At 40.7% G+C, this 27,721-nt stretch overlaps 3 protein-coding genes across 6 annotated transcripts; all 3 read right to left on the reverse strand.

Annotated features, from left to right (window-relative positions):
• Positions 1-496: 496 nt before the first annotated feature.
• LOC124067916 (heterogeneous nuclear ribonucleoprotein A0-like) lies at positions 497-2,124 on the reverse strand. Its single transcript, XM_046405703.1, has one exon. The coding sequence runs from the start codon at positions 2,054-2,056 to the stop codon at positions 1,148-1,150; it is 909 nt and encodes a 302-aa protein (XP_046261659.1). The 5' UTR covers positions 2,057-2,124; the 3' UTR covers positions 497-1,147.
• A 2,315-nt stretch (positions 2,125-4,439) lies between these two features.
• LOC124067917 (heterogeneous nuclear ribonucleoprotein A0-like) lies at positions 4,440-9,520 on the reverse strand. 4 transcript variants are annotated; one of them, XM_046405706.1, is made up of 4 exons: positions 8,383-9,520; positions 7,338-7,489; positions 6,926-7,004; positions 4,440-4,549 (listed from the first exon to the last, which is right to left on the reverse strand). In XM_046405706.1, exon 1 carries the CDS (start codon positions 9,453-9,455, stop codon positions 8,562-8,564), a length of 894 nt encoding a protein of 297 aa, XP_046261662.1. In that variant the 5' UTR covers positions 9,456-9,520; the 3' UTR covers positions 4,440-4,549; positions 6,926-7,004; positions 7,338-7,489; positions 8,383-8,561. The 4 variants fall into 4 exon arrangements, with proteins under 4 accessions (XP_046261662.1, XP_046261663.1, XP_046261664.1 ...); XM_046405707.1 differs by having other exon boundaries at positions 6,855-7,004; XM_046405708.1 differs by lacking the exon at positions 7,338-7,489.
• Positions 9,521-11,987: 2,467 nt separating this feature from the next.
• Positions 11,988-21,323, reverse strand: maea (macrophage erythroblast attacher, E3 ubiquitin ligase). Its single transcript, XM_046405709.1, has 9 exons — positions 21,170-21,323; positions 17,369-17,551; positions 15,474-15,677; positions 15,061-15,183; positions 14,211-14,287; positions 13,926-14,034; positions 13,197-13,330; positions 12,661-12,856; positions 11,988-12,496 (listed from the first exon to the last, which is right to left on the reverse strand). The coding sequence occupies exons 1-9, from the start codon at positions 21,236-21,238 to the stop codon at positions 12,401-12,403; spliced, it is 1,191 nt and encodes a 396-aa protein (XP_046261665.1). The 5' UTR covers positions 21,239-21,323; the 3' UTR covers positions 11,988-12,400.
• Between the last annotated feature and the right edge of the window lie 6,398 nt (positions 21,324-27,721).

Consider the following 27,721-nt stretch of genomic DNA (forward strand, 5'->3'; position numbering starts at 1 on the left):
TTCGGTAACTAAAAGATTTGCTCTAAACGTTTCTGCGCACAGAAAAAAAGATCAGAGTGAGAGCTCCCCTGCACGTCTCTACCATCCAGTGCACCTAACAGCAGAACTGACAAAAACAAACTAAATCAAGTCTTCTGAGCGTAATTACAAAGTCAGTCACCTCTAAAAGATGGTCTGCGTGTGACAGATTTCGTACTTTAACTTCATTCATGGATTACTGTTACATATCCCAACAACGCCGATAAAAGACGTGTGTTTTCACTGACCCGAGGAAAGCTGATTTACTCACTGCGTGTTTTCAAAAAAGGGGCAGCTTTTATTCGTGTACACAAACAGGTTGTTCCATCACTCGTATAAAATGGCCGATGAAGTGGAAATGCGGAAATTTTCAGGCAACACCTCCTCCTGGTGGTCGGTTTATGAACTTGATTTACAGGGTTAAGGAAGAGGCCGGGTCAAAATGTAATCCATATGATTTGAATTAAGACTGCGAGACTTCAAAACATTAAAAACTTTAATAAAAGCAGAATAAACATAGGGGTGAACACATGTAGTTTAAACAATTTTAATCTTTAAAAAAAAGCCTGTGATGGGACGGCAAAAGTGGAAAAAGTAATTTACAACTGACGAAACAGTCCGTGACATGTCTCAAAAAAAAAAAAAACCTTTGTCATGTGTTTTAAGATCAAGAAAATTAAGCAATCGAGTCCCATGCTGCCCGACACTGCCACCAACTCTACTGAAAACCCTGAGTTTATGATGCAAAAATAACAGACAAATCTGGCTGGTTTGCAAGACAAACAAACTCGATTCTGAGTTGAGAAGCAGTGACTGACATTAAATACAGCCTTGCAATTGGTTCAAAACAAGTCTTTTCATTATACCAGAAGCACAATTCATTAATTCACCATTCTTAGTAGTACATAAAATACATTATGTGTGGAATAAGAGGACAAATGGGGTCCGGGTGAGCGGGGTGGGGGGCAGGATCCAGGGGACAGTTTCATTCATTCTTTGTGGGTGATGGGCACCGTTCCCTTCAAACTGACCCCCTCACCCCAACTGGGCTTTGTTATACGTGTTTGAAAATTCAAGTTCGTTGTAATCTGAATCGTCCCCGTGAACATTTCAAAACTTGAGGGAGCTACTAATAGCCACCGCCATATCCGCCACCTCTGCCGTAGCCGCCACCAGCGCCGCCGCCTCTATTGTAAGGAGCCCCGCTCCTGTAGGAATAGCCGTTCCCCTTCATTGCACCATAACTGGAGTGCTGCTGTTCGTAGCCCTCCCCAAAGTCACCATTACTGTATTCGCCCCCCATCTGGCTGTCGTATTCATTGTATCCCCCATATCCCCCGTATCCTCCGCCACCACCACCGTTGTAACCGCCGCCATAGCCGTAGCCACCTCCGTAATTGCCGCCGTAGCCCCCTCCGTAGCTGCCACCTCCTCCTCCTCCTCTTCCGCCGCCATAGTTATACATCCCTCTTCCTCGCCCCCTTCCACCTCGGCCACCGGTGGACATCTCCTGCTTGGTCAGAGCTTTCTTCACCTCCACCTTGTTTCCGCCGATAGTGTGAAACCTGGTCAGCACCGCTTTGGTGGCGGAGTCGGTGTCCTCGAAGAAGACAAAGCCGAAGCCTCTCTTCTTGCCCGTCAGCTTGTCTGAGATGATTTCGGCCTTCTCCACCACACCGAACTGGGAGAAGTATTCGGTCAGGTTGTCCGCCTCGATGTGATCTTTCACACCACCGACGAAAATTTTCTTCACATTGGCGAGGATGTCCGGGTTATTAGCATCCTCTCTGGAGATGGCCCTTTTCAGTTCCACATTGTGGCCTTCGACGACATGTGGGTTAGCCGCCATTGCTGCGTCGGCTTCCTCTGGTGTAGAGTAGGTGATAAAGCCGAAACAGCGGGACCGTCCGAATTGCTGGTTCATCACCACAACGCAGTCATCGAGTGTTCCGTACTGCTCGAAGTATTTGCGAAGGCCATCGTCTGTGGTCTCCACGTTGAGTCCTCCGACAAAAAGCTTGGTCAGTTTAGTCGACATGATCGAATTTCTTCCGAAGACGGTATGCTAAGACCGTCTTTCTTCTTCAATGAAAAAACGTCAGGGCGGGCCATTTGACTCACTTGCTTTCGTAAGACGTATTTGCTGCTGATTGGTCAGCTTTGAAAACCCAGCAACCACATTGGCTGGCAAGCGACTCACGTTGCTGTTGCATTCAAGTAGTGTGGGAAATATTGTTTTCAGTTGCTCAGGAGAAGCAGCACTCGCGGTCTCTCGTTTTGTTCTAGTACATTACAAAAGCACACAAATAAACCCCAATTAATTCCTGAGTTGTTTTTTTATCAGTGGTGCTTCGGTACAACCACCAAATACAGCGGCACAGCAATGATGATGCCTGTTTCAGCCAACCGACTTTCAACGGTGTGCAACTCTGTATTCTTTAAATACCCCGCAAATCGGCATTTACTAGATTTGAATTTTTATTGGAATTAAATTAGACCAGATTTAGACAGACATTTAAAAAGCAGGCTTCCCGCGGGAAAAAAAATCTATAAGACATCCAAATAGAATTTGTAAAACATATGGAGGCTGATGTGTCGTAACACAAAAGTAAAAACATATTCAAGGAATTTTATTGTCATACCAGCTCACATTCACATGTTTATGGTACAAAATAAGGACTCAGGTCCCGGGAGCAGTAAGTGGACTATTTAAACTATTAAACTATTAAACTATTTAAAGACATTTAAATAAGCTAAACCTTAAATAAGAAGCCGGTTTTAACATATAGCAGCCTAAGTATGCATATGCAAGTGTGTGCAAGTATCTTGCCTTGCAACATTTATAAAGGGCTTGAGCTTCGACAGCATGGCCTCCAGTTATTCGTCATTTTGGACAGGAAGAATGGTTCCCACTGGTCTTGAATTCATACCAAAATCTAATATATTTGGCAAGAGTACCAAACACTTAGCTTACATCAACTTTTGCACAGCATTTTCATTGGTGAACAGCGGTGGCTCACTTTGATCATTTTTACTCTTTAAAATTTCAATTCTTCATAATGCTGTGTGAGTTACATATATGCTACTATGGCAGCTACAAACTTAACAGATGTCAAGTCTTGTGTTCACCGTGATTTCATGACTTACTATTATGCATGCAGTTAGTTTACCACTGCAGTTAAATTGTCTTACTTTGTGAAGTCAACTTTACATAGCCCAATTTTACAAATCACATATTTACCTTACACACATTTACTTTACATATTAAGGAGCTTTACAAGACATGTGGCATACACCTTCCATCCGCAGGGCTTTGTATGAGGAATAGCTTCCAAAAATGTTTAAAAAAAAAAAAAAAAAAAAAAAAAAGGCAAAACAGAAGAGGGAGTCGCACCTCCATGACAGACGGGCAACATGTTCACAGTGCCACAATGTAAACGCAATGTCCTCTAATTATTTATGAAAGACAAACCAGTCACACTGGTCTTAAACCCACAGCAAACAGCAATCTCCAACACTCTGAGGCAACCAATAGAGCATTATTTTACTTGATTTGATTCACAGTGCTGACCCACATCTGTAATTCTTTGGCCTCTCTGCAGAAAGTGTAAGAAAGATAAAGATAAAATGTCTTCTATGGAACTCATCTCAGCCCCCACCTCCCAAAGCAGCCGAATCCAAAAGTGTTTCTTCTACCTCCGTTCAAAAGAACTTACATGGTATTAAGACATGTTACAACAGGACTGACTTGTGCCACCACCAACTGTGATAGCTTACACGGGATTATTTTTTTCCTTTTTCAGTTTTATGACCCAGACTTGTCACTTATCTCATCTGTGTCCAAAAAAAAATATTACAGGATTTATTTAAAAAACGTTAAAAAAAATTTTTGAGTCATAACATACATTCAACACAACACTAAGAATATGCATTGTGTGTTTTGGTAAAATGTAAACAACCATTATTTGATATGAATACATTTTGCCACAACACGTTTTAATCATCGAGATACAGGAAATCGTGTGATTGAGGCTGGAAATGGGACACACACCCTGAGGTGATGCTGGACTTACCCAAGAGGAGAACCCTGACATGAACCACAATCCAGCCAAGCCAGTTTCCTCTACCAGCACCACAAATTTGAAGCCTTGATATTAACACACATTACTGTGGTCTAAAAGCCTGAAAATGGACTCTGGTCAAAAGATTTTAGTATCTCCCATCCTAGTTGATTTTAAACATGAACACATTCACCACTTCTGCAAACCACATGTCCAACACGATGAAAATCAGTGTGACAGACAGACACAGGTCAGTTCGCAACCTTACTTTTGACCCCCCCCCACCCCATCACAGGCATCACCAGGAGAGACATGCAACCAAACTATCCTCAGTGTAATAAAGTAACATAACAAGTCTTTTTGTATGAAATATATATATTTATTGGAGATTTTTTTTTAAAAAAAAAGCACGGCCAACATAACATTTCCTTTTCCTATGGAAGGGTCAGGAATCATCAAACACCAATATCCTATAAAAGGTAAGAGAACAAAAGTGAAATTTACACTCCCGTTGTCATGTCAAGTATCACTTAAACACAGTACTTGTTTCACACTGGGACACCTGGACTGTCACAGTACAATCAGAACAGGAACAGGCAGCTTCCTTTAAACTTACCAATGAAATAAAAATCCACACTGACTTAACACAGAGACCTCACCAACAATAATGCATTTTTAGGTAAATAGATAAACCTTTGGTTGGCAGCCCTGAACACCGAAAACAATAATAAAACTGACGAAAACTCAGTAACCCGAGTATTTGCCATAAGCTGTGCTTTCTGGGTTTTCTGAATTTCAAAGTGGAAAAAATATTTTGTTAATAGAAATTCTCAGGCCAATGTGTTTCAGAGCAAGTTCAATGTAAATATCACCTGCATTAGATAATTAACTTATCTCTGGACCTTTCATTACATATAAACAGCAACAGCACCTGTTCTCTTCAAATGATTTATGTTATGCTGTCATAGCAGATCTTACATTTTTTTTACTCAGATACCAATCTATAATTTACAGACACTGAAGAAACAAGCTGCAGATTAACTAACTAACTAATCTTTCCATATCTGTAGATTTCAGCATGCTCTCAGATCCGCAATTGCGCTCAAATTCACCCTAAAACAATGATTTGTGCCCCCCCGGCCAAACAAAGGCACCAAACCGCTCCATCAATACCCTTCTTATTCAGTGTACTGATAAGTTCAAGTACCTGGAAATTGTGACTTGGACACATGTTGAATATCTTGCAAAGACATTAAAATTTACACTTAAATGTGCGTAAAAAGCTTTACACACAGGCTAAAGTCCCAGTTTAAATGGCAGCAGATTGATTACAGTGATGCCATTTACAAGTCTGCTACATCACCCGTCTCAACCCCACCGTCTGCATCACTCAGCCTGCAGATATGTCACTACACCGTGATGGTGAGATATCAGCAAACCTATTTTAAAACGGTGCTGCTAAAAGATGCTGCTGTTTGGTCCTGTCTTTTATAGATCTGACTTTTAGGAGATATTCCAGTTAAAAAAAGTTTTACACATCGTATAGAATATAATTTCCTTAGGTTTAGTGGGATAACTAACATTGGCAACTAAATATTTCAAAACTCTCATGAGCACTGAAGATGTCTTGTACAAGTAAGTGCAATAGACATCTAGTGAGTAACTTCAATGCTTATGTCTCCTTACTATGACTACTGCTGGTCCTTCTTTCCCACTGCTGAGAGACTGTAGGCTACAACTGAGCAGACCCCATGGACTCCACCACAAACCGAACTTCAATATGCCACAGTGCAATAACCCCCCCCCCCCCCCCATTTCCTAAATGCAATACATAACTTATTATTGTGAATGTAAATAATTGTTAAATACTATGTTTTTGTACAGTTATTTAAAAAATATTTGGTGGAAATATTCCCTTACTCGGTATATTTTCATTCTATTTTTTATCTATATTTGCTATCCATGTGCTGCTGTGAGAATGTAAATTTCCCCACTCTGGGACTAATAAAGGATCATCTTATCTGGAGCTTTTCAACATATGACCTCATTATTCCTTGTCTTCAAAGTCTGTAGAAATGCTTACAAGTCCAGGTGTATATTAAGCCCCTATTGGGTTTGTGGCCCAAATGCACAGCAACTGAGTAATTCACAATTCATTAACACCTCACAAAAATTTAAAAAGTTACACAAGATTTACACTCAAATGCATTTACCTCTTTACCACCTATTTTATTTCAGGTAGGGCTAAAGTGGAAAATGACAGCCATATTGTAGAAAAACAAACAATATAATCAAATACTTAGCATATTTTGAAACTCACAGTGCCCAAAGTGCAAACTCACTCTTCCTGGGCATCAGCACTGAGGTCAGTGGTCTTCAATCGTCACTCATGTCCACACCAATTAGACAATTAGGTTCATTTTAAGTGGCCACAGAACAAGAAGGTTGGAAAACTCTTGCATAATTTGGCGTGTTGTTCAGAAATCACATCTCCACTACTCACTGAGAATAAGAGCACTAACGAGCACCGGGGCACTGTGTTATCAAAGGCAGGGTTCCTACACATTTTATTATTGGTTGTTATGTGCACCATTCAACAATATTGCCACATCTTCACAAACTAATCTGATCACGTCATGTCCAGATTTCTTACAGGTATGGGGCATGTGGGGAATCTTAGTACACACTGTTTAAAAAAATAAATAAATAAAAATCTACACATTTACTTACTGTGTAGGAACCCTGCAAAAAGACCCGCAAACTTTTTAAACCCACCAAATTAAATGACAACCCTTCCAAATGCAATTTGACCACACTGGGGAATCCTTTGTGAAAACTGACTTCACCTGAGGGAGAGAAGGCACAACCACTCTCCGGTCCCCCCCATCGTGTTCGGGGTGATGTTACCCAGGTTACCGTAGCAACCTGGAGGAGACGGGAGAAAAACAGCGTGAGAAACTGGGCAGAGCAATGTCTTCTGAATGAGACACCAAATTACTTGTTCCATTATCTATTTTTTAATGGTGGAAAAAAAAAATTGGGTCCCCTTCCACCCACTTAAAAGTTCATTAAAGGCCAAATTAAGTAAACCCCCTTTGTTTTTACTTTAAGATTAGCTATGTAAGACGCATTGAGCTATGATTAAAATTGTCAGTTAAGTTGTTTAATATTAAATCATGGCACACTTGTGCACCATCTCATGAAGATATTCCATACATGGTTGACCAACACAGAGTGAAGACAGGTTGATTTACATACCTAGTTTGCTGGATGTGGATATCCTAAAGAGATATGTTTCAGACTCCTATCACAATCGACCCCAGGTAATCAACAGGGTCCTGATGTAGCCTAAAACAAACTGCTACGGCTATTATGGCTGGGATAGCCTACTGGAATACGAGTAAGAACACCTAAATGTAAGAATAATCAAAGATAAAATCAGAGCCCTCATGTCCACATATAGATATGTATTCAAATATGTAAAAAAGAAAATAAAGTCATATTAGCATTGTCTAAAACATTATTTTAAAAACAAGGTCAAACCCTTCAAAGCCTACATGCATTGGCTGTGGGTAGAGTACAACCATTCTGCAACCGTGTCACCCACCTGAGTGTAAGGGAATTAACAGTGGGAAAGATGCCATGTAACTAACAAGATGAGTCACTTACAAAACCTGTGGATGAACTTGAGGAAGCCTGGTTAAATAAGTAAAGTAACTAAGCTAAGTGGTATAACGTTTTATTTAAAATGAACATACATAAGCATACCAAGGTGTTTTAACAGTAGGTTTTTGTTCTCCAGACATGAAAGTATACAATATACATTAGAAGTTGCTACAGGTAATGAGAAATGAACAATATTTATAAACTATTACTATGCGTGAGGAGAGTTTGAATACAAAGTCGTTGGGAAGGAAACAAAGTAACTGCATAATGTTCCGCCTTTGTTGAATGACTCAAGTAAATAATTATACAAACTGATGTAATGAGACATCTAAATCCAAATCCACATAACATGCTTTCTCATCCTCATACATTGAAATCACACTAATTTTAATCCAGGAAAAAAAAAATTTAATTGCTAAAAATGCAAATATTAGAATAACCAGAAAAACAATCCTACATCGAAAATAAACTGAGTGAACGCAAATAAAAAAATATTCTAAACGACAACTACACGCCGTTGGCGTGGGCATACAATAAAAAGGGATCACTGTGTTTATTCTTCATTATACGTGTCCTAGTTGAACGGCAACAGCCGCTGATCGTTATTATCAGGTTCTCTGGGAAGTGACCTTCCTACCTGTTTGGGTTTTTGAGGTCTTCATTATGATTAGGGGGGATCTCTGTGTCCTATCTCTGCCGCTGTTGGATTTCGCGGCAGAAGCCCCGTTACTGAATTTGAGTTGAGCGTCCGAATCCCGGCTGGAGGTAAGCTGTGAAAGGGGGTGGGGTAGCTGATTTTCCACTCTACAGTTTCATTTAGTAGCCGCCGCCGTAGCCCCCCCTCGGGTAGCCGCCGCCGCCACCGCCTCTAGAGTAGGGCGCAGCGCTCCTCTGACCAAAGGGGGGCGCTTTCATGGGGCCATAACCAGAAGAATGCTGGCCATAGCCGCTGCCAAAATCATTGTAGCCGTTTCCACCTCCATAGCCACTTCCTTGGTCTCCATAGCCACCCCCATAAGGTCCGCCATACCCTCCGTAGCCGCCACAGTTGTAGCCTCCGCCATTTCCGTAGTTGTAGTTTCCGCCGTAGTCCCTGCTGCCGTAGCCATTTTGATTTCCCCTCATGCCTCTACCTGGTCTACCCCTCGGCGCCATAGCGTTTCTGCTGGCTGCCTGCATTTCCTGCTTGGTCAGGGCTTTCTTCACTTCAACTTTATGTCCTTTGACGGTGTGGAACTTTACCACAACCGCCTTATCGGCTGCGTCGTGATCGTTGAAGTAAACAAACCCGAACCCCCTTTTCTTTCCGGTCTCCTTCTCCGAGATGACTTCGGCCTTCTCGATTTGACCGTACTGTGAGAAGTATTCGGACAGATGCTCCTCTTCGATGTCGTCTTTCAGTCCTCCTACAAAGATTTTCTTCACCTTTGCGAGTGCCTCTGGCCTGTTGGCGTCTTCTCTTGCCACGGCTCGCTTCACCTCGACAGCGTTGCCGTCGACGGTGTGCGGCCTAGCCGCCATTGCTGCATCGGCCTCCTCTGGTGTAGAGTAGGTCACAAAGCCGAAACAGCGAGATCGCTGCAGCTGCTTGTTTACGACGACAACGCAGTCGGTGAGTGTACCGTACTGCTCGAAATGCTTGCGCAGGCCATCGTCATCGGTGTCCACGTTTAGCCCACCGACAAAAAGTTTACAAAGCTGGTCGTTCATTTTTGTCTAACGGCGAGCTGATCCTCAACTGCTTTCTCAACGCGCTAATCTCAAGATGGCGGAGGGGACTGAACGCAACTGTATTTATACTGGACGCACTGTGACGACAAAGGAACTTGAAATTCGGGAACACCTTTTCCGGTTCACTATTGTTTCTTTGGTGGTACGAAACGAAAGAATCAACGGCCTCTTAAACTACGACGCTAATGATAAAATGAAGTAGTAGTGGATAAAAGGAAAAAAAAATATGTATGTGTCTGTGTTATGAGGCGCATTGTCATTTCGGGCTGCCTTTTAATACGACCATCTTCTTATGTCATACGGCATCAAAACGCATCGACCAAATGCAAATCTGATATGGAGATTAGTGTGCAATAAGTTTTTATGTTAATAAGACATATACATGGAAAGAAAGCTTCTGAGAGAGATTAATTTTAGAATAGCAAAATGGTTGACTTTCTTTTGGCCATACTGTATTCTTCTTTTTTGTCCTGATGTGAAATCCCCAAGACCAAATTAATGAAGTAATCTCAGGCCTCTGAACTGGGTCACAGTCGGTACTTCAACCAAAACCTCATTCTCATAATATATGATGGGTGGTATAGAGATGAACAAAGTTCCAAAGCTGAGCCATAGAGTTGCACATAAGGCACAGAGATATGGGTACTGATATCAATATATCTGACAAAATGGAACTTCAGTTCATGGGAGTGAATGGAAAGACAACATAAAAATGTCATTTGTTTAATCAGTTGAGTTGTTCAGCTTCCCAAATGTGCAGATTTGTTACCCTTGTCTCTGTTAATATCACCGTCATTTGAATATTTTTGGATTTTGTACTTCTGGGTCAAACAAAACCATTTTAGGGAATTACATTTTGCTTTGGAAACTTATTGACTGACAATCAATTGCATTTGGAAAATAACCAACAGGATAATGAAGAATATTTGCTAGTTATCTAGTTTAGTTTTAAAGATTTTAGCTTTTGGAAGCAAAGCAAAGAAAGACCGCTAAGCCAAATGTACAACCTTCATCTAGCCCATCTACTTTCATGACCCCCGTTACTAAAACATACCCCCACAGAATGCTGACCTCCTCAGGCCACAAAGGTGCAGTTTCAGGTAAAGGACACAACACTTGGTTGCACTGAATCATTAATCTCATCACACCTACCAGATATTAATGCAGATTTTAGAGCCAACAGAGGAAATCTGACATTGTAAATAAAGAAACACTTATACCAAAATTCAATGAAATCTTTATGAGGCATAACGCTCATAAAACAGTCCCTTTATCTATTCTACCAACACAAACACACAGGACAGGCTGTGTCTTTACAGATACAATTCCAAGTTGTTTATGGACACAAATGAGGCAACTTTTGGTTTGTTAATTACAAAAAACAAATGGAAGAAATGATTGATCATGTTTAACATAAATCTGCACTTTTGGATTGCTTAGTATGGGTGTTGAGGGTTAAATGTTCACAATTTAAGGGTTATTTGTGCATTGGTTGTCAGTGCAGACAGCTGGATTATTATCATTATTAAAACCAGCAGCCTAGAAAAAGTTGATTCTGCCGTTTTATGCTTTTCTTCCCAAATGAAACGCAGGCATATGCATGGAAGTACATGTAGTGTTGAAGAGGCTGGTACACCTTAATGCTATATAAACCCAGCAGTGTTGGTGCAGAAAGCAGCTTAAGCTTACACTGAGTACATGCCTGAGAAAAACATTTCTGCAAAAATAGCTCTGAAATTAAAGACACATGGGCAATTAAATTAAAATCGACCAGGCTTTCATCTGTAAGAAGAATGATCAACAAGTCAAACAAATCAAAGGTCACTGAAATGTTTTCGTCTAGGCTAAAGAAAGAAAGAAGAGGAGTTGAAGAGAGCTGAAAACTGCAAACCTTACAAACAAAAATAGGAATATAATCTGTTAAATAGATGGTTGTCTTGTTTGAATATTGTGTCAGTTTCACAATGGTAGTAAAAAATATCATAACTGATATTACAAAGTTTGTGAAACTAACTTTTTTTCTCAGAAATGAGAAGTGTACTGAGCAACCAGTTAACTTCAAGATACTGTGGGCTACATCAGGTTTAAAACACCCAAGACATGACTTGTTCAGTCCACACAGCAATCTTAATTAATCTTAATTAATCTGCTTGTTACCATCAACAATGTCGGTCAATTCCCATCTAATATTTACATTTGAAAAGGAGACCACTGCAGCACTAATCAGGTTCTAGTTTCACCACCAAGAAGGGATGAAAAGCAAAAGGTAGATCGTTTTAAAGAAGCATTTAGAGTCTCCCCCAACAAAAAACATGGCTAGATGACAAACAGTGACAACGACATGCACCACTGAAGAAGATGCTATTACACTGATCAGGTAGTCAGCCATATTTGTTTTGGAAAAAGGCCCAAATCTCGTGTTAATGTGATTAAAGGAGCAAGAAAATGCAGTCCTGCTGTATGTTATTTAAAAAACAAAGCAACACCACTCGTGAAAAGAACACATCAAAGGAACCTCAACAAGTTTTTATTTGCTGTAGTAAAATCAAATATCTAGCTAACAGTTTTTCACCACCTCAGTCTTTTTCTGTAGTCTCTAATGTTCAGAGTGAGCCTGTAAAATAAAGACAATGGTCATAGTCCATGTGCCTAAATGGATCAGGTTAAACAACTTCTTGTTATCATCTAAAACAGAGTCTGAAAGGAGAAAAGTCCAGTTTCTGAGTGTGAGTTTCGTGTATTGAAAGAAGAGGGTGGTTTGTGGGAAATGTTGCATGTATCGAAGTCTGAGAGTGTGTGTGTGTGTGTGTAGGGGTCAATGGATCACAGGTCCACAGGTGGCTTTCTGAGTAGGAATCGTCACAGTTGATGAATGACGGGGAATAATCGATCGTGTTAATGCTCAGAAAGGTTCATCTGAGTGATCACATGATGTAGACCTTCTCAGCCTGAGAGAAGTTGAAGACTTCTTTGGTTCTGGGACACACCACTTTGTCATCTTGGCGGATGGACAGAAGAGACTGAAAGAGACAAGTGAGATACCAAATTAAACAGAAAAAAAAATAATGTGGCTTTTGATTACTTTTTCTGTGTTGCATTTTAAAATGCTTCAACATAGTCAGAAATATCTTTAACTCATAGTCCCTGTACTCTTGTCTTTAGTTCACTTTTGGCAGGTACTCACATTGTAGCCGTAGACATATCCATTAGGAAGCATCATTGGAGGGTTGTTTTCATTCATGACCTCCCCAGAGATCTTACAGACTAATCTGGAGTTGGCGCAGTGGGCCATGGGTAGCGGTTGGGCCAACTTGTTGAGGGATTTACTGCACACTGGGCAGTCTGGGTTCTTAGAGGTACCATCCTCCTTGTAGCACTGACTGGAATGGGCATGGAGGTTAAGGACCAGAATGACTTAATGTATTATGTTACTATGGGTCTCAGCTCAGACGATATCCATGGAAAGGATAATCCACATACTTAAAGCTTATTAAGTAGTATTACAGTAATCAACTATCATGATACACCTAAACTCACAGTAGTCACAAACCCCTGAGATACAGGAACACTCCATTTTGTTTTAAATCCATGCCATTTTCATGATGAAAATAAATCAATAACAATAAAAATATATTTTGCAGCCTTGCAAAGTTTGTCTGAGAAGATTAAATCCAAAGGGCAGGATGAGCTTATTATTGCAAATACAGTATGGCAGGATACGGCGTCTTGATGGCAGACAGACCAGCCTGTAGGGTGATAGTGAAGACAGAGTTGTTTCCCAGCTGGTGCAGTCTGTAGTTGTCATATCGGAACTGCTGGATCAGCATCTTCCAGCGGGCGGGATCCAAAAGATCCTGAAAGAATATGATGAAAAACATACAGAAGAGAGTTCAAGCCGGACTTCAGATTCCACAGTTTCTAATTCTGAGAGTGCACATTCAACGAGGTGCAGACCAGTGTTACACAACTCTCCTCCAACATGTTATTTTTATATCCCTCCACAAGCAATTCAGTCTTAAATCAAGGAGGTTCATAGTGTAGGAATTCAGTTTAACATCACACAGAGCAGTATGGGTAAGAGAAGTGCAGGCAAGAGTGGACTCACTACAAATTTCACTACAGAGTTATTAGAAGAGAACAGTGTTGTAGTGCCATGGTATATCTGAGTCAAAGGATCTTTAAGTGGAAGTGAAAATGAAAAATAACAACAGTGCTTCTAAAGGCAGCTACTACTACCAGCTAACAGGTGCCCTCTAGTGGGCAGTCGGTGGTTATAGCTCTTTTTCTGCTTGAAGTTCTACATTTTCACTGGTAGTATTGGCATTCCAGTGTGTGAAGTTTTTTTGTTAATTACCTTCCAAACTGTAGAAACCCAGATGAATAATAATTTTATCTGACAAAATAAAAATTCATACAAGTACATATTTACATGGAGAAAGAAGATTTTACCTTGTATGGAGAGATATGTGTATCTGAAGGGAAGGCTAGCATGCCCATCACCTGCCGAACCTCATCCAACTGTCCACCTTCTGCTTGGCTGAAGTGCTTCCTTGCATGTCTGACATACAGAGACACACAGAAACAAGATCAGTGGGTGATACATTTATTTTTCTGACTTTAATGAATGATATCAGGAAACAGTTGCAGTTCATTTAAGAATTTAAGGTAAAAGCATCTAAGGCCCAGATTCTTGCACATGAGTGTGTGGGTGTGTTATGGTTATATGTCCAATACCTGACTGCGTCCATACGTTTGTTTTGTCTGATAAGCTCAATGAACTCCTGGATTCTCAGACTGAACTCAAGACAACTCTGCCAAAGAATAAGACAAAAGTAAGTAAATACAAACCAGAAGTGATACAAAATGTTCATTTTTTGTATTTTAATTTGTGAATCTTCATAGAACGCAGCAAATTCATCCTTTCAAAACAATTCCTGCAGCGCTGGTAGCTTCTCAAGCTGCCTTTAAATGTTGCGTCATCAAAAAAGGATTTTTATGACAAAGAAAAAGACATAAATATAAACACTGCTTCAATATAAACACAAGTCTCTTTATCTGTATTTGTTAAGGAACTGGAGCTAAACCAAACGACATTTTACAAACTTCTTCACAAATGAAAATCAAAGACATTTTACCTAAGGACAGCATCCCAATGTACTGTAGTACTCCAAAACAGGAGTACTAAGGCATTTATGCAGTACAAGACTGACTCTCAAAGTTAACAGCTGACTAGGAAGATTATGTCTTGGCGGAGCTCTACTGAGTAATTTCTGATTTAATAGGACTGTCTTAGGATAAACACTTGCTTGCCACTACCAGAAGGGCAAAACACCCAGGAAGTGTAATTAAATTTGAACAGCTCTGTTTCTGAGCACAAACACTGTTGCACTGCTGATTCTTAGTCATACAACACTGTAAGGGACATGCAGAGTCAATGCATAATTTGTCTTTGAACTTCTGTTTGCTTGCTTTGTTTGACTTGAACCTTGAAGTAACCTGAGGTAACCTTTTGAGTATTTGTCACATATTAAATTGGAAAATCCTGGATCCATTGGCTGAAATGTAACTCTTGTAAATTAACTACCTTCATCTTTCGGAGGCGGGATTTATTGTCATGGCACCACGCTAGGCAAGTGGCTGTCTCCTGCCTTTCCAGAGACTCCTCCACCTCTTTAGCTGTGAGGAACATTTCAATGTTCACCAGATCCTGAAAACACAGCAAAAAGGATATGTTTAAAAAAAAGAAAAAAAAACAGCACAGTGGCAAACTAAAAATTAGACTCAGAAACAACTGCCAGTTTAACTTATCAAAAGGCCCAACACAAGTCACAAAACAGCATGTGTTAAGTTCAACTGACAGACTGTATTTTGAACCGGGCCAGTTTATTTTTGTACTGGTGTTCTAAAATGCAACAATATACTGTATGAACTGAAAGAAATCCAGTGTCTTCTAACTGGCAGAGAAATAAAACAGATCATTCACACACAGACGATTACCTCTATACCACTCTGTCTGGCCAGTTTAACAGCTGTGTTGTAGTAGCCGCAGCGCAGCAGATGCTCCACCATCATGCGGTCCATGCGTTTCTTCTTCCACAGGTTGACGGAGGCCGGCTGGTCGCTGCTGTGCTCTTTCAAGTGCTCAATGCGACGCTTACACAGCTTGGCACTCTCATCTTCTGCTTGGATAGACTCGGCAGCCTGCGGGTCATACATGCACAAGAACAACGAAGATATTACTAAGAAGCTCAACTCTTATAAATGAAGTTTCACCAGATGACCTGGGAAAAAAATAAAATTAAAACAAGTAAGTTAAGCCATACTGGTGTGTGTGTGAATGTGAGCGTGTGAGAAAGACTTGCTCCAAGGTTCAATCTACTTGGTAAAGAGTGTGTTTTGTTTTCCCCATAAACTCAAAACAGCTCAGTTCCAATCCAGTTCACAACAACTAGAAGAAAGACAAATCAAAAGTCTACTCTGGTTTTTACTGCAAATCCCCACAAAACATCTCCGCTAAGACAAGCAACTTCAGAGAAATTCCAACTATGACATGCTCTTATTCACCAAAAATATTCCTCTTCCTGACACAGACAAGGCTTATGTTTTATTGCAAACTGGCTACAGGGTTGCAGACTTCACAACATGGTCTGATGCCAGGGTAAAACTTGGCATATCTCTCGTCCGCTCTGCATGCAGTGCATGCATGTCACTCACTAGCAACAAACCGTCTCCAAAAATCATAAAATAGCCCCTTAGTGGAAGTCCGAAAGCACTTTCTAGTCAGGTATTTAGTTTTCTCTAAACCATCTGCATGTGGCTCAACATATCTACTCTGGCTGGTGTATACTACATAGGTGTGTTTGGATCACTTGTTTTCTGTCGTTTTAGAAAGGCCTGATGGAAGAACTTGCCAGGCTGCATTCCTCTGCAGACACACTCAACTCAGTAAGGCCACAGTTCTACCATTATAAAGAAACCACAACCACAGTAATGTGCTCTCGTGAACAAGGTCGAATAATGCGGCTTTTAACAGCTGGCTCTAACTGAAGGAAGACCTTGTTTGTAGATGAGATACTGCGGGTGGTCAAAGTACCAAGGCCACTACAAATGCTTCTTAAAGGGAAGTCTTTGACTTATTCAGAGCTTCTAAATGGGTTGCCACTTAAAATGGAGAATTCCTGGCCACACTGATGAGGACAGATTTAAAACAGCATTAACATATTTTATGGATCTCTATCCACCCAAGACCAGACTGAAATGGACTCTAAGGTGGTTAATCGGTCAACTAACAAAAGTGAGTTTAAAAACACAGCCATGATTGGCGTAATAAACCTTCCCAAACATAGGTGACATGGTCATACACCCAAGTTATGTTAACCCAACTGTTTGTTGCATCTGATTATCTCTGAGATCAGAGAAGCTCCCTGATAACAGAAATGATAAGACTTGCAACAACTGTAGTGGCAAAATCACTGTGGTTATACACAAAGTGTAACTGACAACATTAGTCAAAAATTATCTATCATCAATCCACATCTCTTAAGAGAAGAAGATGGTAATGAACCATTTTCTTGGTTGTCAACAGTAATAAAACTGAAAGAGGAATGTGAGCAAGAGATTTATGTGTTCTGGGTTTTCTTTAAATGTCAGTGTACACTGACAGATAACCATCTAAAACCACCACTGACGACATGGAATTTTCACATTTTTCACATTTCGGCACACAATCCTCTTGAAGTTTTAAATTCCAGAACTGTCAGTATGGAAGGAAATTTACTTGTTTTGATCGTGTGCACAGCTTTAATGTGTGTATCCAAATATCTCGACTTTTATACATTTAAAGTTGTTTTGGAGGAAGCTGTGGGAAAGTGTGTATACGTATACATCTGCACCTTTCTCTTCAGGGCGCTGAGTTTCTCCACCACACCATCCAGCAGCGACACCACAGAGTCGACCACTGGGAAGCTGCTCAGCGTCTTCTCCAACTCTGCGACAACCATTGTCACGTGACTCGTCTCCCGGTCGATGTTTTTCTGAGCCGCCCGGAAACGTTTGTTAAGAGTCTCGTAGGGGACCTGCAATGACATTGCCACGAGGCATTTACTTCAGTGCAGACATTCAGGTTCAGCTGTGGCAAAGAGAAAGCATGCATTTGTAAAGAACTCAACACATGCTTGTGAAAATATCTTGGAGCCGATTAAGGCTTTTATTTTGCAAAAGGCAGAATGTTATTTAGATAGCGGACCTATAATGGATGTTGGACAGAGTGTTGAGTGTTTTAGTTTACTCCATGAAAATACATTCATGAGCATGTATATTCTGTTTTATAGGGACTGAAGAGACTGGAGCAAACACAAACAATCACATGCAGACTAGAAACGAACAGTCTATCCAAATAAATACTGATAAAAAACTTTAACATGACTAAACAAAATTCTCTTTCCAATGTATAACATAACGTCTTTCCACTCTGCTCTTAATGTCTGTTAAGAGTGTTTCTCTGTCACTAGTAACTGGATTGAGATTAACATCATCAGCAGCGTGCTTTATGATGTCCTGTGAACTGGACCCTGGCAACTTCACTTCATGACATTTGTGGGTCCAAGAACTCCTCAGTGGTTACAAATTAAAGCAGGAAGCAGATGACTGGTTCCTACTTTTTTTTCAGACTTACCTTTTTTTTTAACTAAAAGATCTGTGTCATAGAAGATCTAGAAGATCTGTATTCATCAAGATCTAAAGATCTAAAGACCATTATCTATGGCCCAGCTTAACAGTACAGTGCTTTTCACACTACAATACAAGATACCTTTGTAGATACATGTTAGCCAGACTGACCATTGTGATTCCTTCTGTTAGATACTGCATAAAAAAACAAGACAGAGAGCTTTAATCCATTGAGAGCATTTTTTTTTCTTTTAAGTTGGAGCCAAGTTAATTTCACAGATCACTAACACTGGAAAGGAAAATTATCCAAGCCTGCCACAAATCATGGTGGAATAAAAAAAAGAGATGTGGCTCTGGATTATTATTGCTGATTCTGTCAAATTAAAGGCTAGAATTAAACCCGTGCTTCAGATATTAAAACTGTACTAAATAACAGTTTTGCATTTGCTAGTAAATATTCATTAGTGTCCTGCTGACAGGAACAGCGGGCTTATTCTGCTCAGGAATGACTAGGACCACTGTATGAAGGAGAAAAGATGGAAAAAGCGCTGCCTTTACGTCAGCCTGAGGCACTTTTTATTCCTAAGGGCTACAGGAAGATGGTGGTTTCCCACTGACACATTTCACTGGTCAGTGCTTGATTTTTAGTGAGACACATTGGAAAAGATGAGCAAATTTCTTAGGTGTCATGAAATGAAAATGCCATTACAGCAAGATGAAGAGAAATCCAAATCAATTCATAAAATATTCACTGCATTCTCACTGTATGTAAAAAAGCAAGGTGAAGCAGACACTGTAGACTTTAGGTCAATCGGAAGAGATTTTGCTCTAATCTGAATTGTCTCGGCTTCCCAGGCGTTTGTCAAATTAATTTCCAAAATAATTACTCTATCAAACCAGGAACTGCTTTTTTTGGTCTACTGCGACAAGGTAGTTTTAACAAGAGGCGAAGACTGAAAACAATCCCACAAAACAGTGAACACTGTTTAAACTTGACAACTGAGTGAAAAGCAACAAATTTGGGTTACTTTTTTCCCAAATGCAATAAGTCACAAGTTTCTCTGTTATTCTCTTGTGCATTTTGAGAAAATAATAAACAGTAATTGAATCACAGGTAATTCAATCATGAACACATTTCACAAAGCAAATATATCGGCCACGCTGACACTGTGTGAGTGGTTGTCTTAAATGATATGTTGGGAGGTGGCTCACTGCAAGACATCCACAAGCCCACTCCAAACAGTGCTCATTATTCATCAGTGATATCAGAATTACTGCAATGATTAAGACTTTAAGTAATTTTAGCAAGATAATTTGAACTTACCTTAAATGCAGACACCCTGTCTCAACTATGCAGTATTACAATGTATTGTGACTATTAAGGGCCTGCATTTTCTTTCATTTAATAATGCCTAACAAACAGGCCACCAGACAGCAGCCTAACCAAATTGAGATTCTGGTCATGATCACTGATCACTAAGCCTAGCCCTTTATGCATGCGTGCATGCATGAAGTGAACACACACATATATACAGGATTACCATTTTCATGTGGTGAACCTTACACCAGTCTGTCTGTGAAAATATCCAGAAACATCCCCAGTGGCATAATATCCAACACATGCAGCACTTTTATATTATCTCGGGCTCTATGCCAAGCAGCACTGTGACATTATTATTCTGTTCAAAATATGTCTAAATGCAACGAACAATGCTTTCCCCCAGATGTAGACTCCCATCTGATGCCAATTATAACCATCACTCCTGTCTTAAAATGGTGCCCATCATCCTTACTGCAGCATCCAAGAAAAGACAGACATCACCCCAAACCACAGCCAGTCTTTCTAAACGCAGACATGTCTCAACATCGCCAACAACAACACTAAATCGCACGTTAAATTCATCATGGCAACATCATGCCATTAGATACCACATAAAAGCGGCCAATACGCTGCTACTCACAAACGAGCTTCATATGACGACGCTTTCTCCCTCCGTGAGACCACTGAACACAGGAGGCAGCCCGGGCTTGTTTCAGCTCGTCTTTTAGCAGGGGTGTCGCAGTAACGTTATGTGGAATGGAGGAACACTGCGTGTGTGCGGCAGCAGGCTGTGATTTCTCTCGCTGGCCATTTTGAAGTGCAGAGAGGCAGCAGCAATCTGATGACACTGCGCTAACTCGCAGGGGCTGAGTGTCGGTCTGACAGAGTAGCTTTACGGTCTCTCCCCGAGTGATTTAAACCGAACCATCTTCAAGCCGACTAAAATTCGCATGCTCGCCGTTATGTATCCTGCAGACGGTTTATCTTTTGCGCCGACAAAAAAAACTGCTAATACTGGTTTTATCACAGCACACTAGCTAGCAGGCCAACGACGTCTGCTAACCATTTCTTTATCGTCGTGCCTGGATGTTGAAGGACTGAGCAGCCACGGTGTCAGCAGTTACATTTTCTGCCTCTGGTGATGTTTATTACAGCGTTAATAGCATCCTTTAACTGAACTCTTTTGTCATACGGTTAATACCCAAGTTAGCGTAGCCACTACCAACGTTAACGTACGAACATACACATAATGAATGTGTGGTCACATAGACAGAAAAAAAAGTTTAATTAATGTCGCGTCGGCTAACTTAGGTGTACAGCGTTAACTGACATGTCACAACTTAAGTCAAAGGATCATTCTGTCGAAACAACAGGCTCAAATTAGTGAGGCCCTCGACACACTTGACCTCGATGATCACAACTCGTTAAGGCAGAAGACAACCAGCTAACAAGCCACCACCGATTGCTATTCCTCGAAGTACTTGTTCTTTCCGAAAGCTTTTCAAAGACGGGTAGTTAAGTTATTTGACGCTGCCCCCTGCCTAAGATAGGACAGCTAATGTTAGCCTCCATGTCATGTTCGCTGTTCTTGCTACGAAATGAGCGAATAATCCCAATTTTCCAAACAGCATCAAACACATCGTGTATTTTGGACATGTCGGAATCGTCAGACGATTAGTATGTACCACTTTCAACTTCTGTTTACCTTCAGAGTGGGATATTCTTGGACTTTGAGAGCCATGGACAGTTGAGATGCTGTCTCTTGCACCGCCATCTTGGTTTTGTGGTTGTCTTGTGGTTGTTTGTGTTTTTTCTATCAACTCAGAATGGCCAGAGTGCTCACTACCGCCATCTGGTGAGACGGTGCCAGTACTGACTGTACTTTGCATGGGGCGCTTTGTTTGATTCAGATGTTTTTCTTACCTCAAGTGGTGTCAGATTGGACATTTTTGTTGATTCAGTGAAAAATACATTATGTTACTTACATTCATTCAGTCACTGTCACACTAACCATACACGATGTGTTGAGAGTGAGAGCAGACAAATTTGGAAAATGTTCCTGTAAGTAAATCAAACATTGCACTAAAAATGAACAATTAGACACCATCACTGATCCTGCGTTCTTGTATTCCTTAGGAGTGTTGTATTTAAGCATCCATCTCAAGCAGACGTGAGTTTCAGCTTTAGCAATCATCCTCTATATTTATGCAGAACTTTATTTTAAGAGCAGCTGCTATCTAGTACAGCACAACTGTTAGATCAGGTTTCAGGACTGAGATTTCAGCTGCCAGACATAATAGATTACACGTCCAGGCAAAGTGTGTGGCAAATGTGTTAAAACAATTACTTATTTAGCTAAGCACCAAGACATTAATCAATTTTGATAACAATGTTAATAATAGAAATTGCTTTAAGTCATTGATAGTCTCCCCATCAATACCCACTCTAAGACATTTAAATCTGCATTTTCAATTATTTTATTTTCTTCTTTTTTGCTAGGGATGGATTAACTCATCAAAAATCATTTGCTAATGAAAATAAATGTTAGCTGCAGTCTTGTGGAGCCCACTTGTCCAATCGTTTAAACTGTTCAAATTACTGCATTATCATAATATTAAATTCAGTTTATTTATATAGCGCCAATTCACAACAAAAGTTATCTCATGACACTTTCCAATTTGAGCAGGTCTAGACCAAACTCTTTAATTAAAATAATAATATTATTTTTTTTTATTATTATTATTAAAATAATAATACAAATCACCAGAAATGAAAGTCAATAAAATCTAATGTGTAGGCCTACAACCAGCTGCAGGGCAAGAGCTGTTTTTAAGAGTAGGAAATATGTGGATAAAGACTGGAGTTCATTTGTGACAGGTAGACATTATTTACAAATGAAAACAAACAACAAAAAAAGCTAGTCAGAGATATCAAATATTAGACATCTGTGGCAGTGAGAAAACCATACATTTTTTAAGGAATCTGAATTATGTTGGTCCATTAATAATTAATAATAGTAATAATTAATTAGACATATAGTGTTTATGGTGAGATATTTAAAATGCAGGCTACAGTGCAGAAGCACAAACAGTGAAGCCCCACCACCACGCGTTCCATATCCTGGCCACATTTCTTTTCCTGTGTGAGCGAGAACACCCTCCCCTGTCAGCCACGATGAACATATTGCCATTGGCCGCTGTCCAGTGCCAGGCAGCGCTGATTGGCTGGCACAAGCTGTAATCGCTTACAATTGGCCCATTATCTGCAGCATGCTCCACCCCCACCCGGCTTTGGAACAAAGTGGAACAGTGGACACATAGAGGAAGGTGATGCAAGGTTTGTGATGTGTTTTCACCCAGTATCAAGTGCTTCCTGTGTGTAGTGTGTGCGTGTGTGTGTGTCGGTGTCTGCGTGTGTCACAATGTGTGAGCTTATGTGACAGAAGAAGCTGTGCTTGCAGCCTGGCTCTACACCGTGTTTAGGTTTTGAGGAGGTAACTCGGTGCCAAGCTAAACAAGGGGGAAATGACTCCTATGCATGTGTGTACTTACAGTATGAAGGCTTGCTTGTGTGTGACTGCATGGATATGAGGCTGTGTTTTTGTTTGTGTGTGTACATACGTGACAGGAGGATTATTACTTATTATTTATTTATTATTATTTAATGATGAATGTATTCCCATCACTGCCTTTTCACTGAAGGGTTCCTCACAGAGTTGTTGTTGAATGTTGGGTATTTATTCTGGAAAGAAGCTTGGAGTTTTTAATTCTCAAGGACACCAAACATCTTGCTATCAGCTTAATCTTGAATAAAACCTCATCCTTATATGGAAATACGGTATCTTCTCACACATTTTCATTGCGAGAGGCTTTCAAGTTCACATCCTTCACACCAAACGTTTGCTTTGCACTGCTTTTATTACCATCAGCATACAGTTTCAGTTAAAAGTGTGAAACAAATCTGCTTGATGACACGCAAGAGGGGTTCTTTTGATAAACTGATGAGAAAAAAATGCCAAACCTAACCTTGTCTTAGCTTCTCAAATGTGAGGATTCTCCACTTTTCTTGGTCTTATGTGATAGTAATTTTAATAGCTTTGGGTTCTGGACTGTTGGTCACACAAAGAGAGGGGGATTCCTACACATCTTCTGAAATGTAATAAAGCAAATGGAAAAAAATGGAGAAACAAATATATTTGATCATACAAATAAACGTTAGCTGCCCGCCCTAAACTGCTGTATGGCAAGTTTATGGTTATTATGAATTAAGACACTCGTGTATGAATGAGACACAGGGACTATGGCTGATATCAGCTGTCAAAGTGTTTTTGAAAGGATTTTTTTTCCTCTGTTGAGGGAAATGAACACTTTCTAACTTAGAGACAGTCCTCTCACCTTAAGATCATTACCTAAGATTAATGATTCCTCTTCCTTTTCTCCCAGTTCGCCTCTCACCTCTCCTTTATTCTTCCCCCTCACCCTCGTTCTTCTTTTCTGACAACCTGTTCATCCATTCACCTCATCTCTGTCCTGCTGGTCCCCCACCCTCTTCACTCTTGCCTCTCGCCCTCCTTTTCTTTTACATATGGCTTACATTCTTAATACAGTGCTCGTCTCTTTCTACAGTAGATTAGATTCCCAGCTTCTCCATCCATCTGCACTCAGTGGTCACCACATTGTTCTTCAGCTCACTGTCAGTATCTATAAATCCAATTTGCTGTGTGCTCACGTTTATGGCTAGCAAGATGCCCACGACGTGTTTCTTTGAATCTACGTTAAGAACTGCAGTACAAATGTGCACTTGCAGCCCTGTGTGTGCGTACGTCCACATTTCTTGTCACGCATTTCTGTATGTGTGTATGCTTGGTTGCAGCTGCGTTTTATTCCTGCATGCCGTGGATTTGAACGTGCGCTGCAGACTGCATTTGTTTGGCGTGCAGCTGCTAGTGTAACTAGACAAGCTTGTTGTACTCAGTTGTACATGTGCAGACGTGCAGACTTTGTAATTATGCATGTTTGTGTGTATGTGTGTGTGTCAGCGGTGGCTCTAGGTCTAGCTGGCTGTCAGTCCTGATAAGGCCGGCGGTTGGGAGGTGTTAGTTGTGGCTGCTGCTCACGCGGCATCCACTTGGTGGATCTGCTGAGAAGGAGCTGAACCATTAGACACGCTGCAGTGACTACGGCGGGAAGGAGAAAAGGTGGGAGGTGGGGGGTGGGGTGTATGTTGAGCAAGGCGGGGACGGGAAAAGAGCGAAAGAGATGTGGGAATATGCAGTGAGGGGTGATGGAGTGTGAATGAGATCGCGAGAGAAATCTGGGAGTGATGGACGACAGATAGCAAGACTGGCAGATGGAAGAACAGAAGGTAGAGAGGAAGAAGAGAGCAGAATGGGAAAAGCAGACAGAGGGGTGGTGAGGGAGGAAGGTAGATAAGGAGGGAGAGTGAGTGAGGACTGATAAGGAGAGGAAAGGTTGTTAACGGTTAACGTCCACCCCTTTCACAACACACGTGTGAACATCTTCTCTGCTTGCATGCATGACTGAGGTGTGTATTCAAGTAAATAGAGAAATTTTTCTCTCCTCTTTATTCCCCTCACTTCTTCTCTCTTCTGTTTCCCCTTTTCCCTCATGAGTAGCATTAAATGATCTACTGATCATTACATGTTCTTTCATTATGAGGAGCATTTGTTCTATCTGCCATCCTCCCAGTCCTTTCCCCATGTGTAGTTAGAGGAGTCCAAATATTGTCTCCCTGTCATTTCCTCTCCTCATCCTTATTTAGAAACCCCGAATATATTTCCATTTCCTTTATCTCCTGGGGAGAATTTGTCTCTTGATTTGTGAGAGGTGGTTGGCGTGAAAGCAGCCATCGGCCCTGCCAGCACGATCAATGTGCCTGTAGCTTCTCACATTATTGACTCCATGTTGTCAGTTTGAATTTGGCGTAAGAACTGAAGCTGGACCTGCACACATAAGCATGTGACTGGCCCTGAATTGGCATAATTTGTTTTATATCATGGTTATTGAGGCAAGGCAGCTTAAGTGTTATTCCTTCAAACTGGTGGCTGCATTATGGATCAAAATTCATTGTATTACTCTCACAGAGCTCCCCACTCCGACACAGATACGCTACATGAATTCCAAAGAAGATGTCATGGGTCAGGTGAGGAGTAAACTCCATACAAAGCTGAATTTGGTTTATATGCTCCTGGGCTGTACAAGTCACAGTCTCGAAATTCACTGTAACCGGCAACTAGTCAAACACACCATGTTTTTATTGAGGACGTGTGCATTTTTGCATTTCTTTCATTGTTATATTGCATTTAGTGTGAGGAATGAGTGTGTCATGTCCTCTCCCATCTGGTGTGGACATCATTAAATGGACACACCTAGAATCGCAGTGACTCGTGGTGTTGGTGGTATTCGCCTGCAGCAGTATAGCAGGCAGCAGTCACAAAGCACACAAAATGCAATTTCACTTTGAGCCTTATAGACTACATGAACCCTGACTTTTGATGAGGCCTACTTCCTGTCAAACACTCAATACCACTGCAAGTGAGGTAAGAGGCTGTGGCAAACCAAACAGCTGGAGAGGAGGCTGTAAAATTCCAGTTGTATTATTTTACCAAAGAGTTATCTACTCTTTAATTTAAAAGGAGGCAGAATTCCATGGTCAGAATAAGGCAAAACACAGGGAGGAGCATGTTGCTAAATTTCTTTTCAAGATGAGAACAAATTTTTAATCTAAGTCTGTTTGATCACTGTGTTTATAATGAAACCTACAGATCATGGCAGGAGTGGCTGATGAGAATGGTGAGGGTGATGACGGAGGTCATGAGTCAGCCTACCAACTGTGCTGAAACCAACTGTTTCCATGCCCCGGTGCCTCTTTCAGATTTGAACAACTTGCCCACTGGCTGTCTGTGACATTTCCCAATAGTGAGGATGTGATGTAACCATCACTGCTCTTCAATTAGGTTAGGCCCCGGTGTTTAGGGGTTCACTGAGGCGGCTTATATCACTGTGGTAATCAAGTGGCCAGATGTAACTGAGAGTAACTGTAGCCATGACCACTGCAGGAATAATAAGAGCCCGAGCAGGTATGGAGGCTTTAACCAGACCAAAGTGCAGTGATCATCAGAAGTAGAATTATTAGGTAATACTAAGCTACAGTGTTAAAGTTCCACATGTATCATATATCAGCAGTGCGTTGATATCATATATTCATATGAGAAATAAAGTATAAATATGTAGAGTTTTTGCACTGTTTTCAGCTGTATGTCAGAAAGGATAAGAAAATGATTACTGTCCCTACTCACTATTTCAAAATCAAGGCTGTAAATATTTAATCCCTCAAATCTATTTCAAATGTATTTTGACCCCTCAGAAGCTGACACATTTACAAGGTAAGACATATCAGCGACAAATAATCAGTATAATACTGCAAGTTTTGCAGGGTTCACATGAGCCCCACAGTAACAAGTCTCAAAACAACACAAAAAGTTGTCATTTTAAATGTCAAACCAGAATATGATCAGAGGCAGACTTCAGTATTTGTATAAACATGTGGTACAAATCCAGCATGCAGCATAGAAATTCTGGATTATTTATGGCCAAGCACAATGTATTATTTAATATTAGTAACAAGTCAGTATCAAGTAAATAAAACAAGGACAAAGCTAGCGATTAAGTTTGGCTGGCGCAGACTTTTGCAGGGTTTGTCATTGTTTATTAAAAACATACACAGAAACTTGGTCTTGCTTATCTCAAGTTTTAAGATCTTAGTAATAGTTTTCCTGATATCAGAAAGAACACGTTTTTCCTGTCTTGCTATTGTAAGTGCATTACTCTTCTTTTTTTCCCTCCCTGTCGTCTTTCAGGAAACAAAAGATGAATTTTTGCCAGCCTTAGCTCCTCCCCATTCCTGCTCTCTCTCTCTCTCTCTCTCTCTCTCTCACACACACACACACACACTGTGCTTTCTCTCTCTCTCTCTTCACCCCCCCTATCATCTCTTTTACACTTTCTTGCCCTCCCACTCCCATAAACGCAGCAGTGTTTGCATTCGGGGTGTGTGTGTGTGTGTGTGTGAGCGCATGTTTGTTTTATTATTATCGTTATCATTATTATTATTTTTCTTAACAGACAGAAAAGTCTTTCTGGAATAGAAAGTGAGAAAGGGAGCGAAGGGAGGGAGGCAGCTAGAGACGACAAAGAGGGAGGGGTAAGACAGAGAGAGAGAGAGAGAGAGAGAGCGG

The sequence above is a fragment of the Scatophagus argus genome, chromosome 12 (assembly GCF_020382885.2).
Source record: "Scatophagus argus isolate fScaArg1 chromosome 12, fScaArg1.pri, whole genome shotgun sequence".
NCBI classification, from domain to species: Eukaryota; Metazoa; Chordata; class Actinopteri; family Scatophagidae; genus Scatophagus; species Scatophagus argus.